At 44.8% G+C, this 18006-nt stretch overlaps 1 protein-coding gene across 4 annotated transcripts in view; it reads right to left on the bottom strand.

Moving 5' to 3' along the window:
- Positions 1-10235, bottom strand: part of PIK3R3 (phosphoinositide-3-kinase regulatory subunit 3) — a 154549-nt gene extending 144314 nt beyond the window's left edge. For 2 of the 4 annotated variants that reach the window (XM_051857837.3, XM_070078571.2), the window contains exons 1-2: positions 9663-9804; positions 8675-8784 (exon numbers count right to left, since the gene is read on the bottom strand). In XM_051857837.3, coding sequence (XP_051713797.1) covers positions 8675-8780 — 106 coding nt within the window. In that variant the 5' untranslated portion in view covers positions 8781-8784; positions 9663-9804. Of the gene's footprint in view, positions 1-8674; positions 9506-9662; positions 9805-10123 lie in introns of those variants that run through there. The other 2 variants (XM_051857838.3, XM_089300749.1) reach the window with 2 other exon arrangements.
- Between the last annotated feature and the right edge of the window lie 7771 nt (positions 10236-18006).

Genomic DNA, 18006 nt, shown 5'->3' with positions numbered 1-18006 from the left:
CCAGCTCTCTGCTATGGCCAGGGAGTGCAGTGGAGGATGGCCCAGGTGCTTGGGCCCTGCACCCCATGGGAGACCAGGAAAAGCACCTGGCTCCTGGCTTCGGATCAGCGCGATGAGCCGGCCGCAGCGCACCAGCCGCAGCGACCATTGGAGGGTAAACCAACGGCAAAGGAAGACCTTTCTCTCTGTCTCTCTCTCTGTCCACTCTGCCTGTCAAAAAAAAAAAAAAAAAAGAAAAGAAAAAGAAAAAGAAAAAAGAAATTGATACAGTACAGTACATCAGATCCCCTCTGCTCTGAAAGATAGATGTTAGTCCAACTTGACAAAAGAGAAAACAGATGCTCAGAAAGATTAAGTACTAGCCATATAAACTTTGGGCAGGGTGGATAAGAAGCAAAGACAATTTGCAACCTATGCCATCTATTTTCAAAGTCTATATTCTTTCCATTCAGGCTGCTTCCCTCTTTAATACCAGTTTTTTAAAATGTCATATCACATAGACCTAATCATATTTAAATCTTTTTCTACCTACTTAATTAAATATTGCAACCATAAACATGTACTAACTTTTCTACCTTTAAGAAAAATACAAAGGTATTCAGCATCTAAATACTGATGAGAATAAAATCAAAAAGCATTATCAAATAGGAAAATCACCAAACTTCTAATGAAATATAGTTAGATACACAGTATACACATTAAATAAAAGCAACGACTTCTCTTTTCCTTTTTTTTTTAAAAAAAAGGATTTATTTATTTATTTGAGAGGCAGAGCTACAGACAGAAACAGGGAGACAGAGAGAAAAGTCATCCATCTGCTGGTTCACTCCCCAAATGGCTAAATAGCCAGAGTTGGGCCAATCCGAAGCCAGGAGCAAGGAGCTTCCTCTGGGTATTCCATGTGGGCCTTCTTCCACTGCTTTCTCAGGCCATTAGCAGAGAGCTGGATCAGTACTGGAGCAGCTGGGACTTGAACAGACACCCATACAGGATCTCAGTGCTGCAGGCGGAGGCTTAATGTACTAAGCTACAGTCCCAGCCCCATTGGTTTTCGATTAGAAAAAAAATGGCACAACTTTCACTTCATTTGAATATATTAATGTATTTCCTATACTACAATATTATATTAACATTTTCTCAAACTATAGTGTCATTAGAACATAAAATACCCTATCATACCTAAGAGAAGTATTTATATAGAATGAACCCTTCAAGTACTCACAGTTAAATAAGAAAAATTAGGAGCCGGCATTGTGGTAGAGTGAGTTAAGCTGCCTCCTGTGACACTGGCATCCTGTATGGTCACCAGTTCAAGTCCTGGCTGCTCCAATTCCAAGCCAACTCCCAGCTAATGTGTCTCAGAAAGCAGCAGAAGATGGTCCAAGTACTTGGGCCCCTGCTGTCCACATGAAACATACAGATGAAGCTCCTGGCTTCAGCCTGGCCCAGCTCTGGCTATTGTGGCCATTGAGGTAATGAACCAGCAGACTTAAGTTCTCTCTCTCCTTCTATCTCTATAACTCTGTCTTCCAAATTAATTAATTAATTTTAAAAAATTAAACACAGAAATAGGATACCCATCTTGCTAATAGCAAGAACCACATAGCAACAAATAATTGATTTTTTCATCATAGGTCTCAGCAGATATTTTCCTTAATCATCACAGGGCCAATGTACCAGTTCTCTACCAAAATGTTTCTTACTTAATCTAAATTTTACTTCATTAATTTTAATTTTACAGATTCTGCCACTGCTTGCAATACTGGTATCCTATATCTGAATGCCAGTTCAAGTCCCAGCTGTTGGACCTCTAATCCAGCTTCCCACTAATGTGCCTGGGAATACAATGGATGAGGGCCTAAGTGCCTGGGCCACTGCCACCCAAATGGGAGACCTAGATGGAGTTCCTGGATCCTGGCTTCCATTGGTATAGGCCCTGGCTATTGCAGACATTTGGGGAGTGACAGCAGGTAGAGGATCAGTTTCTCAGTCTCTCTCTCTCTCTCTCTCTCTCTCTCTCTCAGTCTCTGTGTTGCTCTTTCAAATAAATTAATAAGTCTTAAAAATAAATAAATTTGGCCGGTGCTGCAGCTCACTAGGCTAATCCTCCGCCTGCAGCACCAGCACCCTGGGTTCTAGTCCCGGTTGGGAAGCTGGAATTTGTCCTGGTTGCTCCTCTTCCAGTCCAGCTCTCTGCTGTGGCCCGGGAGTGCAGTGGAGGATGGCCCAGGTCCTTGGGCCCTACACCTGCATGGGAGACCAGGAGGAAGCACCTGGCTCCTGGCTTCGGATCAGCGCAGCACGCCAGCCATGGCAGCCATTTGGTGGGTGAACCAGCGGAAGGAAGACCTTTCCCTCTGTCTCTCTCTCACTGTCTAATTCTGCCTGTCAAAATAAATAAATAAATAAATAAATAAATTTTACCAGGTTTAATATACCAAGTATGCCAAGATAAGCAAATAAGTTTCTTTAAGCACTCTTCACCTGACTTCAAGGTCAGAAGATACTTCACCAGGTATCTTCACAAACTAGTCAGATGACTTCCAGACTAGCAGTTCTCAAAATGTGGTCCAGAGTTCCCCAAACCCCTTCAGAGTATCTAAGAGGTCAAAACTATTTTTATAACACTGTATTACTAAAATATTATTTGTCTATTTCATTCTCATTCTCTCCCAGGTATACAGTTTTCCAAATTGAATGCAGGAGCAGAATTGCAAATTTAGATGTTTTCCATGAGTTAGATATTAAAGATAGTTGCAGAAGCATGAAAGTATCACCTTTCTCATTAATTTTTAATGCATTTTTACTGAAAAAGTTATATTGACATCTATTATTTTAAATGAACTAAGTATTTTTTAAATTTTTCATTTTATTCTAACACAGTAAATAATAATATAGATAACCCAGTTAAATAGAATTTCTTTAGGGTCTTAGTAATTTTTTTAAAGATTTATTTATTTGAAAGATTTAAATAGAAAAGGAGAAGCAGAGAGAGAGAGAAAGTCTTCCAGCTAGGCCCAGGTCTCAAGAACTTGGGCCATCTTCTACTGCTTTCCTAAGCCATAGCAGAGAGCTGAATTGCAAGTAAAACAGCTGGGACTCCAACTGGCACCCATATGGGTTGCTGGCACTGCAGGTGGTGGCTTTACCCACTATGCCACAGCAGCAGCCCCAGTCTTCAATATTTTTTTAAGATTTATTTATTTATTAAAGTCAGAATTACACAGAGAGAGGAGAGGCAGAGAGATAGAGGTCTTCCATCCGCTGGTTCACTCCCCAATTGGCCACAATAGCCGAAGCTGCACCGATCCAAAGCCAGGAGCCAGGAGCTTCTTCCAGGCCTTCCCACGCAGGTGCAGGGCCCAAAGACCTAGGTCATCTTCTACTGCTTTCCCCGGCCGTAGCAGAGAGCTGGACAGAGGTGGAGCAGCCAGAACTCAAACTGGCGTCCATATGGGATGCCGGCACTACAGGCGGTAGCTTTATCTGCTATACCACAGTGCTGGCCCCGGTCTTCAATAATTTTTAAAAATCTATGGGCCAGGCCGGCGCCGTGGCTCAATAGGCTAATCCTCCACCTTGCGGCGCCGGCACACCGGGTTCTAGTCCCGGTTGGGGAGCCGGATTCTGTCCCGGTTGCCCCTCTTCCAGGCCAGCTCTCTGCTATGGCCAGGGAGTGCAGTGGAGGATGGCCCAGGTGCTTGGGCCCTGCACCCCATGGGAGACCAGGAAAAAGCACCTGGATCCTGGCTCCTGCCATTGGATCAGCGCGGTGCGCCGGCTGCAGCGGCGGCCATTGGAGGGTGAACCAACGGCAAAAGGAAGACCTTTCTCTCTCTGTCTCTCTCTCTCACTGTCCACTCTGCCTGTAAAAAAAAAAAAAAAAAAAAAAAAAAAAAAAAAAAAAAAAAAAATCTATGGGCCAGGGACTAGCACTGTGGTATAGCAGGTAATGCCACAGCTTTCAGTGCCACCATTCCATATGGGCAGCTGGTTCAAGTCTCAGCTGCTCCACTTCCAGTACAGCTCTCTGCTATAGCCTGAGAGAGCAGTAGAATATGGCCCAAGTTGCTTCGGCCCCTGAACCTGTCCATATGGGAGATCCGGAAGAAGCTCCAGGCTCCTGGCTTCAGATAGGCACAGCTCGGGCTGTTATGGCCATCTGAGGAGTGAGCCAGCGGACGAAGACCTCTCTTTCTCTCTCTGCCTCTGCCTTCAAAAAATAAATAAATAAATAAATAAATCTTTTTAAAAAAAAATCTATGGGCCAGCATTGTGACACAGTGTGTAAAGCTGCAGCCTGCAACACCAGCAACCCATATGGGTGCCAATTTTGGTTCTGGCTGCTCCACTTCCAATTCAATTCCCTGCTAATGTTCCTGGAAGGCAGCAGAAGATGGTTCAAGTGGTTGGGCCACTGCCACCCCTGTGTGAGACCAGGATGGAGTTCATGGCTCCAGGCTTCAACCCAGCCCAGCCCAGCCCAGATATTACAGCCATTTGGAGAGTAAACCAGCAGATAGAAGATTCTCTCTCTTTCTCTCTCTCTCTCTCCCTCTCCCTCTCTCTCTGTAACTCTCTTTCAAATAAATGGATAAATCTTTAAAAAAAGAAAAAGGAGAGTGGGGGAGAGAGAAAGAGGAAGGAAGAGAGGAAGACAGAATTTAAAAGGGATACTGAGGCCAGCGCCGCAGCTCAATAGGCTAGTCTTCCGCCTGCGGCACCGGCACCCCAGGTTCTAGTCCCGGTCAGGGATTCTGTCCCAGTTGCCCCTCTTCCAGTCCAGCTCTCTGCTGTGGCCCGGGAGTGCAGTGGAGGATGGCCCAAGTGCTTGGGTCCTGCACCCACATGGGAGACCAGGAAAAGCACCTGGCTCCTGGCTTCGGATCAGCGCGGTGCGCCGGCCGCAGCTCGTCGGCCGCAGCAGCCATTGGAGGGTGAACCAACGGCAAAGGAAGACCTTTCTCTCTGTCTCTCTCACTGTCCACTCTGCCTGTCAAAAAAGAAAAAGAAAAAGAAAAAAGGATACAAAGATCAAAAAATTGAGAATCACTTCTCTGGGCCTTCCTGTGTTTGTTTCGCCAAACTGTTAATTAATGTTCTAATTATCTACTGAAAAAATGCTGCTGTTCTAAAGATAATTCCAGAAGTTTGTCTTGATAAAAACAAAGTCTACAGACAATCTTATAGAGTTATGCTTATTATTTTTAAAATAATCACTTAATTTTCCTAAAATAAAAACAATAACATCAGAACTAAAGTGGTAAGATAATAGAACACTTTATATAAGCTTTGTGCAGTTGTGTATACCAGAAATGGGTCTCACTGAGAAGCCAATCCAGCAATTGCTTTTTCCCTGAATAATCCCGATTCCCAAATTCACAGCAAGGCTAACCAGTTCCTATGTACCACAATCTCAACATTTCTAAAGTAGAAAGTTTTATGTCGCAAATAAACAGTATTTTTACTGCTGCTAGAAAACACATAATCATTAAGACATTAAACACCCCTTTGGATTCTTACATTACCAATAATTGACAGTAAACACAGCAATTCATGCACTTATTAGAAACCTTGAGGATGCATGGCTAACAATAGTCATGTAAAAAACAGGATGGAAGGCAATACTTTTTTAAAAGTTTTTTTAGACCACTAAAAGCAATAAAAAGAAAAATTCTGCATTTATGGTTCAGTCTAAAATCAAGATGCAAAAAACACTGGCACCATTACAATTAAGGGCCCTAAGTCAAGAGATGTCTAATTCAAAAGTTATTTAACCCTAGGCTATTACAACAGTCAAGGAATGAAGCGACCAAGAACCTTAAGTAAAAAAGCACCTAAAGGCTAGAAAGAAATAGTGCACCCTAGTTATTTATTAATTCAACACATATTGATTAAATGATTAAATTGCCTACTACTTGCAAGACCCTAAGCAATCTAAGAAGCTCATAACCAGGTGGGAAGCCAATTTCACAGGGGGAAGTATACATAAATAAATACAGTAGCTGGTCTAAACAGAATGGAAGAAATTCCGTACCAAAAATGCTATCAGAGGGCGGGAAGAGGAAGGTGGGATGACTTCTCATAATGGATCAGGGAAAACACATTCCCTGGCAAAGAAGACCTCTTACCTGGGTCTCAAACACATAAAAGATTTCAACAAGTGAACACTGGGCATGAAAGGCATCTCAAGAAGAAAAAAAGCATACATTCAAGGCACAGCAAATATAAAATACCTTCCATAGAAATCATGATGGACTCCAGAATGGACTGGAAAATCATTTTAGAAGCAAAAATAAGGGAGCAAGCAACTTGGGCCCCCCACTCCTCAAAAAAGAAAAACAGGCCAAGGGAAGCCATTGAAAGACTTTAAAAAGCCTTTAGAAGATTTAACATTGGAAGGTAAAAACATCAAACGATAGTTTAACATTACTGTGGATTGAACAGAGTACAAACGGGAAAAAGGTTAAGAGTGCTATCACATCAGTCCAGGAAGGAAATAATAAGAGCTTGATTTGGTGTAGAAACCAGGAAAAACAGATACAAAACATGCTGCAACCACTTCACTGACGATTTACCTATAGCTTCAAATGTTTCAAAAACTTAATTTTTTCATATAAAACAAGGTTGGCATATCACATTATTTCCATTACAAACACTTACTTCATAGGCAATGCTTCAGCATACTCAAGTGTGATTCCCTTTTAAAAAGCCATTAATAATAACTAATCATATTCTACATTACGAATACAAAATGGATAATAAAGAACAGCATATGCATATTCTCAATACTGTGAATAGAATCTCAGCATATAAAATTTCATTCAAGGATGAACATTTTAAGCTCAAAAGTTTATTGCTATGGAAATTAAACAAAGTTTGGATCAGAATTTTCTGTACAATCTTATAAGACCCACATCCCTACCTAATTATAACAGTCAACTTTTCTTAAAAGTATTTTTGGACTAGACTTAACTTGGCCAATATTTTTCAACCATTAGGGCCTTCCTTATTTTCTCCCTTCCTCCCTACTCACCTCCCCACCCAACACATTTTCTTTGTATGTTTGGAAGGCAAAATGCTATATGTCACAGTATGATTCTAAGGCAGTTTGAATATATAATTTTTATAATAACCAAAATCTAGAATTATCAACCTTACTTTTTACACAAGAAGTACCAGTGATGTAATAAATGCCCGACCACATAAATGACAAATGTATCTAGAAGAAGTGATGCTTTACCATTGGGGGAAACAAAGGGGGAGACATACACAATAGATGGGTGGCAAATTTTACAAACTTTACAGAACATTGAAAAGCGCATCTGGATTGCAGTCACAATTATAAAAGCAAAGAAGGCTCCAAAATGATGAAAAAAAATTCTAAGTGATCAACAGTGAAAAACGTTTATTCGATGTTAGTAGTTTTTTAATATACCATCATTTAATACTATGACTAATTGAAAAAAAAAAAACAAGGAGGATAATTTTCTGTTTGCAAGGACACACTACACGATTTCTACATACCTTCTATACGACATTTATAATTCACTACATTTGCATGGGCTCAAATCCTTTCCAATGTTTCCAAAAATAATCTTATAATAAGTGAGACTCCCCAGACACACAATTTATTCTATAGGCTTAGCTATAACACATTTTTAAAGACATAATGAATTCATCCACAACAAAAACCAGGAGTCACAAAGGCCCTCTACTTATTCAAAATTGTTACATAAAACACTGTCTATAATTGCAAACGGCTTGAAAATTTGACAGCTAATAACCATAAAATGGAGTAGATTTAAAAAAAAAACTTTTCCATTTTCTCTTCCTTTTCTTTCCCTACCAGATACACAAAATGTCTGTAATGGCTTCAGACAAAGCTCTAAAACAAAAAATACAGTATAATGTATACTTCACATTATATGTACAGGAATCTATAACATATATGTGCACATCATATATTCCCACGAAAGAGGAAGGTTCCTCTTTTTTTTTCTGAGAATTTAAGTTATAGTAAACACTCTTCCATAAATTAAACAACCATAAATTAAAGAGTAATAAAATGCTGCACACAGAGCTCTCTGAGTAACTATATTCTGAAAAGGAAAACCTCAGTCTAAGGCCATGACTGAATAAGAACGCCCAGTCCCTGAAAATCACTAACCGGCATTTGGTTTCTGTAAGAGAAACGAGGAGTCTTAAAATGAATAATCACACAGGCAACTCAGTTTCAGAAGTTAACCAAGGTAAAACACAAGGACCCAAATCAGACTCCTTAAGGAGGAATCTCCCCAAAGAGAAAGCATGACTTCAAGAGTGGGATATAAAACATCCCTTGCAGGGAGAAGTCTTTAATTGGGGGAGAGAAAAAAAGTGAAGAACCGATAAAAACCTTTACGACATGCAAAAGTAAAGTTTAAAAAGGGGGAGGGGGTCCTCTCCTCCCACCCCCACTGCAGCCCCCACCCCCACCTCCTCAGGACAATAGGATCAGGGTCCGAACTGCAAACTTTAAACGTGTAAACCACAAGCAGTTTTACTGCAGCTCTAACTGCAAATCTCTCATCCCGAATTTAGTGCACCCAGAAATACTTCTGCCCTCCAAATATCACCAAGGGCTTGTTTAACACAAATCAGACCCATCACAAGATTTTTTTCTCCCAAGTACCTGGAGGATCCATTTCAATATAAAATATCAGTTCTGTCGAATAGGGCATCATCACCTCCCTCCAGTCTGCGTCATCGCGGTCCATACTCCACACCGTATTGTACATCGCGCTGTCAGGGGCAGGTCGTCAGAAAATATATAGAAAGCATATATTTTTTATCTGATATTTAAAAATCTAAAAATATATATCTGTAAAAGTTCCACACGGAAATGTACTTCAGGTTTTCCAACGACCGGTACAAGTCCAGCCAACTACCAGGACGAGGACAGGGTCCTCCCCCTCTCCTCTTACAGCACCCGGCAAAATGCCCCCCGAACTTTCAAGCTACGGGTTTTTCTCCTCAGAGCGTATAGAGAGGCTTGGGGCACGGAGGTGTTTAAAAACGGCTTCCCAAAAATCCTTTCCACACAATCGTTCTCCAAAGAAAAATCTCCCACCACCTCCAGATCTTTCCGCGGAAGCCACTTTTGTGTCCTTCGGAGGGAGAATGGAGGGGAGAAAAAAACAAAAACAAAAACGCGCTGGGAGAAAGCTGGGGAAGTGACAAAGGCAGGCATAAAAAAGGGACTGAGGGTTGCGTTCAAGTTTCGGGGTCCCACTGGTCTACACAGAGCTATTCCCTCAGGACCGGGATTCGGGATCCTTTCCCGCCGGGCTCAGAACCGAAGCTGCCGCAGCCCTGGGATTGGGGCCCGTGAGAGAGTCCGTCAGCTCGGCTCGGCTCGGCTGGGCGCTCCCTCCGGGGTGTGAGCAGCCCCGCCAGCGCCGGCTCCCCTCACGCTCTGCCCTGACTCCAGCCACTAGAGTTTCATTTTAACGGCGCGGAGGGGACATCCTCCCCCGCCCCCCGCGCCCCCCCGCTGAGGCGCCACCCAACCGCGCAGGGCAAGGGGACAGCCAACATCACCGCTGCCCCCTTCCGCTGGCTCCATCCTGGAAGTACTAAGAGTTCTGTCAGGCACCTAAAAAACCCTTCACGAAACTGACCTCCATCTCGGCTTTCAATTCTCCCCTCCGCTCCCTAGGCCTCGGCTCCTTAATCAGCTAGCCTCTTCCCACCCCCCAAGTCTCAATCAGAATGGTACGGCCCGGGCGCTGGCCGCACGCCAGGAGTCAGGGCCTGGAGCACGCGAGCCAAGCCGGGAGGGAGAGTGGAGGAGGGAGGAGATGGAAGAGAACTAAGCCGGGTGCTGATTGGCTGATCCCGGTTGCCGGAGCCTGGAGCCTGCGTCTTTTGTCTGCCTTGCTCCAGCGAAGGAGCGGGAGACGGCTGCGCTCCCCGAGCGGACCAATCAGAAGATAGCCGGCGCCGGCCGGTGAGACAGCTATTGGTCAGAGCCCAGTTACCAAGCGGGACAAAGGCAGAAGGGGGAAGAAAAGAAGAGGAAGGGAAAAAAAAAAAAAAAAAAAAGAAAGAAAGAAAGAAAGCGCAAACGGCGGTTACTGACAGGCTGGGCGAGCGCTCAGGGGTTCAAGCTGCCCGGAGACAGGCGGGGCTCCTGCTGAGGCTCGGTCCGCCCGGACGCGTGAGGAGCGGGAGAGGACGGGCTGGCGGGAGCCGCTTCTGCCCGGAGACGAGCAGCGGGGGAGGGGCGCGGGCGTGGAGGGGCGCGCGCTCTCCGGTGCTGGGGCGGTCTGCCGGCGGATCCCCTCCTCGCGGCCCTCTTCACCGTGCTGGGACAGCCCTGCCCACCGCCCGTGATAAGTTGTCAAATAAAGCAGAAGTCCCGGAGGCCGTTGACGGGCCCGTGAGGGCTCCGTGAGCGGATGTGCCCGTGGCCCCTGAGCCCGTCCCTTCTCCCCTTGAAGAGCTAGGCGGTTCTCGGGTTAGGTGTTTCACAGCTCCTCTGAACGCAGCAGTAACCCCACATCTGAACTCAATAGTGGGGCGGCCCACCAAGCCTCTCCGGCTGAGTACTCAAGCCAGAAAAGGATGTCCTGGAATTAGTGAGTGTGGGGTTTCTGAGGTCAGTCACAGGTGTTGGGATCGCTCGCCGAAAGATCTCGGTTCTGTGATCCTGACAGACCCCCTTCCTCACACACCCGGTCCCTTCTCCATAGCTGAAAGCTGCGAGGTTTGCTTCAGTATGAATGTTTCTGTGCATTTCAGAAGCAGCTCAAGAACTTCCTGGGGAACATTGAGTAGCTAAAAACAGATTTGTCCCTGGAATTGCCATCCCACGTACCCTACTGTATAGTCTGAGGAGGCCAAAAACTGCTGTTTCCTCTTTAAACAGGAGTAACAAAGCCCATTGTGTTTGAGTTGACAACCTGATTTAAACCCTAGCGAAACCTATCCTGAGCAGCTCTGCTATATTGATCTGCCTATGGAAGAGTTGCCACGTTTCACCCTCTGCCTCCCGGGGTGCCTCTCCCTTACCTAAAGGTGCCCTGATGAGGCTGAGAGAGTTCTGGGGAGCCGACAGTCAAATGTGTATGGACTGGGTATAGAGTAAAGGAGTTAGAAGAGCCAGTAAGTGTGGATAGGCAGTGTTGAGCTGAGAACACACACCAGGATTCTTTCTACATTTCTGAAATCCAAATGTGATTCAGAAGGCAAGTAAACTTTGAGGCACGGCTCACTAATTTTAATTTTCTGCTTTGTTCCTTCAGGTAGAAGATGCTGGAAGATCAACTGTAATTTGTGGCTGGCTTCCCAGCAGTCTGTTTCACCATATCTGGAAGCCAGAAGTACTCACATTTGATAACTCAAAAGGCAGAATAATCAGTCAAGGGCAAGTTGGTTTATTTTTGTTCACGGGTGTCCCTGTGTATTCCAAAACAAAGTGAGGGTGAAGAGAGGAAGTGTAGAAAAGATAATGGCTTTCAGATTTCCACAAAGGCTTTTGCCTGGACCACCTTTGATCATTTAGTGGTGGGGTTTTAATTTCTAGGTCACAGAGCAATCATTCAGGCCTATCCCACAGTTAAGGTTTGGGGGGTGTCATGAAGAAGCACAGTATATAATCAAGGACTCAACACTGACATGAAGTAAAGCTGTGATTCAGTCTTACACCAGAAACTATGACCCAACTGTCCAACTTAAGCAGACCCTTGAATAGGAGGCCTCTAGAGTAATAGCGATGCCAAGAGGCAGTGATGCACCAAGGATATGTATACTTCCTTCAGATGAACTTGAACCAGTGCCTTGCCAAGGTAGGAAGCGCCTGTCAGATGATGCTGGCCTTACTTTATTTCAGTTGAAAAATAGAAGTGAGGTTCTGATTGCGTGTCACCAAACTGCCTCAGGCTCTTTGGCAAAGGTAGAAAGTGTTAGCTCTGGTGTCCTGGACCACTTCCATCCTGGAGAATTATATTTGGCCTGGGTGTGGATTAAATTCAGCTCTAAGAGCTCAGACTCCTGGGTCACAACCTGCTACTTTGGGAGCTGCTTTTTTCCTTTGCCTCTCCTCCTTCTTTTTTTAATTTAGTCTTAGGTAAGTCTGTCTACCTTCATTTATGTATCTGTGAAATTGGAGATTGCCTTCAGATTTATGCAGGCTGCTTATTGTGAAACACTGAGAATGAAAAAAAATGCCACTTAAGTATTTAGAATCAATGTTACTTTTCAGTAATTCCAAATGGATAGGATGCCCTCTACTCTTCACCCTGGTATGGTTTTGTTATAAAACTGTTCAAATATGCTCCATTTCCCCCGTCTTTATTTCAGAGATGGATTAAATATTTCTTCTGTGCTCTGAATATAGGGTATGATCTCAGAGTTCTCTGTGCCAGCAGAATCAGCCTGGAACTCAGCCAAAAGTTCTTCATGATAAAAGGTGCCATCTGAGCACACAATATATTTTTTAAAAAACCTGCCATGTGGAAATATATTTTTTTAAGATCACCAGCTTTAACACCAAGATGACTTTTGGCCTTTGGGGAGGGATTCCACTGGCTTCATCCCCTTCTCCGTTTTCCTTTCTCATCATCTTCCCTTGACTACTTGTCTTGTGATGAGGACCAGTCTGTATAGCTAAATAAACTCAATAAATGGGATTAAGAAAGAAAGCACTACAAATTATCAGTTGCAGATTTCAGGGCCTCCTCAGCTACCTGCCTTGTAAATCAGGAGTTTACCAAGTTTTGATGGAAAAGTTTGCCTTTACAGTACAAAAAGAACAATGTTAGTGGATCTTCTGGGAAGACATTTCACCTGGGAATTGATAGTCACCTCTTGAGATAGCAGTGCCTAAAGTCATGATTTTCTGTTTTTTCAATTTTTACATGGCATTCCTCTTATTTGGTATTTGCAATTTTTACCTCGCCTCATCTTTCTTAGCACTTGAATACTCATGATAGAGTTAATTCCATCAGCCTAAGGCACTGAGAAATTATGACAGGAGATGAATGAATAGACTTCGTGGCAGTGGCATTCCTCCAGATGCTGCGAAATTTCAGGGCTTAGGGGGCCATGTTTGAGGGCTTCCTGAGCCCCATCAGCAAATGCTGTAGAACTAGCCTTTCTCCTTCTCGCTCTCCTCCTTTTAGGTCCTCCTTTAGCTTTTGTGATCACAAAAGAAGCAAAGCATGCTCACTTTCTAGCTTCGCATGCTCCCCTCTTTTAGTGTCTGCCCTCCCAGCAACTCAGGCCACCTGGATGATATGTATGCCACTGCCGCAAACTTCCCCCACTCTCCCAACCAGGCAACAGATTTTAGCTCGCCTCTCACCAGGAGAGAACGAGCAAGTGAGATCCAAATGACAGGAACAATAGTCCAGGCTGTTTCACGAGGGCAGGGCACAAACTGGGCAGGCAGCTGGTGAGCTCAGTTACCTCACTTAATCTCCATAACCCTGAAGAGGAGGATTATATTTTTATTCTCATTTTACAGATGAGGAAATTGAGACCCAGAGCAATGACGGGACTTGTTCAGAGTCAGGCAGCCGCTTAGTAGCACGACCGGAATTAGAGCCCCATGTCCTTACTATCAGTTCCTTGCCTTTCCCCCCATACCACACAGCTCCTCTCACCTCTTCATCCACTTGGTGAATGTCTATTGATGCCTTCAAACACTGGGGATATAAAAATGAGAAAGACAGAGTGCATAGAGAAGGGAACAACAAAGGAATAGGCTGGCGCCGCGGCTCACTAGGCTAATCCTCCGCCTGTGGCGCCAGCACCCAGAGTTCTAGTCCCGGTCGGGGCGCCAGATTCTGTCCCGGTTGGTTGCTCCACTTCCAGTCCAGCTCTCTGCTGTGGCCCTGGAAGGCAGTGGAGGATGGCCTAAGTCCTTGGGCCCTGCACCCGCATGGGAGACCAGGAGAAGCACCTGGCTCCTGGCTTCGGATCAGTGCTGCGCGCCGGCCATAGCAGCCATTTGGGGGGTGAACCAACGGAAGGAAGACCTTTCTCTCTGTCTCTCTCTCTCACTATCTAACTCTGCCTGTCCAAAAAAAATTTTTTAAATAAACTTTTTTGGAATTAATCACATGGATTAGGGGAACTGAGAAGTAAAGAGACTATGTGTTTAAAGCAAGAGCATACAAGTTTGCGGCAGCCCAAATGTCATCTCCTCCAGGAAGCCTCTACTTATCTGTACGTGGGCAGAGATCACCATTTCTTTTGGGGCTCCCACAGCACTTTGTCAATTTCTGTTATAGCACTTATCATAAACCTATTATTATTTATTCCTTTGTGGGTTTTTTTTTTTTTTTTTTTTTGGACAGGCAGTAAAGCCAGGAGCCTGGAACTCCATCTGGGTCTCCCATGTGGGTGGCAGAGGCCCAAGTACTCAGGCTATCTTCTGCGGCTTTCTTGGGCACATTAACAGGAAGCTGGATCAGAAATGGAGCAGCCAAAACTCAAACTGGCACGTGTCACAGGCAATGCCTTTAAAAAAAAAAAAAAAAGATGTTTATTTTATTTATTTGAGTGGTAGGGTTACAGACAGTAAGAGAGAGAGAAAGGTCTTCCATCTGCTGGTTCACTCCCAAAATGTCCTCAATTTCCGGAGCTAAGCTGATCTGAAGCCAGGAGCTTTATGCAAGTCTCCCATGCAGGTGCCTAAGCGCTTGAGCCATCTTCTACTGCTTTCCCGGGCCATAGCTTTCCCAGGCCGTAGCAGAGAGCTGGATCAGAAGAGGAGCAGCTGGGACTAGAACTGGCTTCTCTATGGGACGCTGGCACTGCAGGTGGAAGATTAACCTACTGCACCACAGAACCAGCCACAGGCAATGTCTTAACCCACTGTGCCACAACACTGGCCCCAGGATAAGTTTAAGCATCTTTGCCTGGCACAAGAGTTTGATGATCTCTGGCATTAGCCCCTGCCTTTCTCTCTAATCTTCCTGTCACTCCTAAGAACTAGCTATACTGAATTACCTGCAGTTCTCAGAACAGTAGCAAATTTCTCCTCCATACAACACATTCCACTATAAATTGGGAAACTCCTACTTCTTTGCCTCTGATTTCATAGGCTGTGCTCACACATCTCCTGGGCAGACCTCTGCACACTATGTTCAAAGGGTCTGTTTCCTGGTCTGTGTCTCTCACCCCTCTCAGAGTTCCTCACGGGTGGAGAGCCTGTCCTAGAACCATCAATGCCCTGCATAAATCCTGGCACACAGTAAGTAGCCAGTTAATGCTCTTGGAGTGAATAAGCAAAAGTTGCAAGTAAAACTCTCCAAGAAGACTCTGGGGCAGGCTAATTTCAGGCTGCCCTAGTATTCCTCTCTGTAGGTCCTCAGCTGACTCGTTTATTTAAAAGAAAGAAAAGAAAACCTAAAAATTGCTTAGTTCTTTGGTTACAGGAACCACAAGGGGCAGACAGTGACCTTTCCCTCCTGCTGGCTGCCTCCAGGGTCCTCACCACAGACACTCAGTTCTGCTGCCCTTTTATTTTATCAGCTGTGAATTGTTTGCAAAATTCCAAACAGTTTGTAGGAAATTCAGGAAAACTCAGCAGCAAGAAGAGAAAGTGGTTTCATTTTCCAGCCCAGCTCATTTCTGAAATGTAACACCATACAGGGCTTTAAAGTATGCTCACTTCCTCTGATTGTTATTTCAATAGTTTGGAGCAATTTGTAGTTCATGAATCCTTTGTGAAATATACAGTAATTACTCTAATTCCGTGGGTCTCAAATCTAAAAACCATTTTATAAGTCTCATTGTTAGAAGGCAAAATCAGTCCAGTTCTCTCATTGGACAATTTTGGTTTAGGGAAAAAAAGAACACTAATAGCATGCTATCAACAATACAATCTCAAGCATCTTTTAAAAATTATTTATATAATCTGTATATTAAAAAGTCTCCTGCAGTCTCCGCAGACACCTCTGCATTCTTTTTTTTTTTTTTAATGTATCTATATATTTGAAAATCAGGGTTACATAAAGAGAAGGAGAGACAGAGAGTCTTTCATCTGCTGGTTCACTCTCCAGGTGGTCAAAAAGGTCCGGAATGGACCAGACTAAAGCCAGGAGGCAAGAGCTTCATCCATGTCTCCCACATGGGTGGTAGGGACCCAAGCACTTGGGTCACCTTCACTGCTTTTCCCAGGCCATTAACAAGGAGTTGGATTGGAAGTAGAGCAGCCAAGATTCAAACCAGCACCTTTTATAGTTTGCTGGTATCACAGGTGGTGGCTTCATGTGCTACACCACTATGCTAGCCCTACCTCCACATTCTTCTTTCTTTTTTTTAAGATTTATTTATTTTTGAAAGAGTTACACAGAGAGAGAAGAAAAAGCAGAGAGAGAGAGGTCTTCCATCCACTGGCTCACTCCCCAGATGGCCGCAACAGCTGGGCCCATTCAAAGCCAGGAGACAGGAGCTTCTTCCAGGTCCCCCACCAGCATGCAGGGACCCAAGGGCTTGAGCCATCCTCCACTGCTTTCCCAGGCCATAGCAGAGAGCTGGATCGATGTGAAGCAGCTGGGACTCAAACTGGCACCCATATGGATGCCGGCATTGCAGGCAGTGGCCTAACACACCATGCCACAGTGCCGGCCCCCACATTTTTCTAAGAAAAGGTTTATTTATTTACTTACTTACTTATAAATTTATAGGGCAAAGCAACAGAGAGAGAGAGAGAGAATCTCCCACCTGCTGGTTTACTCTCTAAATGCCTGCAGTAGCCAGGGCTGGGCCAGGCTAAAGCCAGGGGCCTGGAACTCCATCCAGCTCTTCCACATGTGTGGCAGGGGTCAAAGTATTTGAGCCATCATCCACTGCTTTCCCAGACTCATTAGCAGGAAGTTGGATTGGAAACAGAGCAGCTGGGATGCAAATCAGCATTCCAATGTGGGATGCCGGCATTGGAGGACTTGGCTTTAATCTGTTGCACCACAATGCCAGCCCTGCATTTTTTTTTTTTTTTTTTTTTGACAGGCAGAGTTAGGCAGAGAGAGAGAGAGAAATGTCTTCTTTTCCATTGGTTCACCCCCAAAATGGCCACTATGTCTGGTGTGCTGCGGCTGGCGCGCTGCGCCAATCCAAAGCCAGGAGCCAGGTGCTTCCTCCTGGACTCCCATGTGGAGGCAGGGCCCAAGTACTTGGGCCATCCTCCATTGCACTCCCGGGCCACAGCAGAGAGCTGGACTGGAAGAGGAGCAACCGGGACAGAATCCAGCGCCCCAACTGGGACTAGAACCCGGTGTGCCGGAACCACAGGCAGAGGATTAGCCTAGTGAGCTGTGACGACGGCCTGCATTCTTGAAATATAGGAAATGATGCAATTTCTAGGACTTAAAGATCAACATATAAGTATAAAAAGTACAAGGATGAAATGTAAAGAGTCTGACAATTTATGTCTTCAACTTTGAGCATTTGATTGAAAAATTATCTTCCTGGGGCCAGCGCTGTGGCACAGCAGGTTAAAACCCTGGCCAGCAGTGCAAGCATCCCATATGAGTGCTGGTTCAAGTCCCGGCTGCTCCTCTTCCAATCCAGTTCTCTGCTATGGCCTGGGAAAGCAGTAGAACGTGGCCCAAGTCCTTGGGCCCCTGCACGTGCGTGGGAGACCCGGAAGAAGCTCTTGGCTCCTGGCTTCGGATTTGCGCAGCTCCAGCCATTGTGGCCATTTGGGGAGTGAACCAGCAGATGGAAGATCTCTCTCCTCTCTCTCTCTCTCTCTCTCTCTCTCTCTCTCTGCCTCTCCTTCTCTTTCCCTGTATAACTCTGACTTTCAAATAAATAAATAAACCTTAAAAAAAGAAAAATGAGATTCCCACAATGATTCTTTCTTTTTTCTTTCTTTCTTTCTTTGAGAGGAAGAAAGAGAAAGAGAATATATCTTCCATCTACTGATTTATTCCCCAGATGGCTGCAATGGCCAGGGCTGGACCAGGTCTAAGTCAGAAGCCAGGAGCTTCATCCAGGTCTCCCACATGG

Source organism: Oryctolagus cuniculus, chromosome 7 (genome assembly GCF_051225735.1).
Source record: "Oryctolagus cuniculus isolate XC-2025 breed Fujian yellow rabbit chromosome 7, ASM5122573v1, whole genome shotgun sequence".
NCBI classification, from domain to species: Eukaryota; Metazoa; Chordata; class Mammalia; order Lagomorpha; family Leporidae; genus Oryctolagus; species Oryctolagus cuniculus.
The sequence above is the reverse complement of the archived record's forward strand: the minus strand, read 5'-3'. Positions and strand labels throughout refer to the sequence as shown.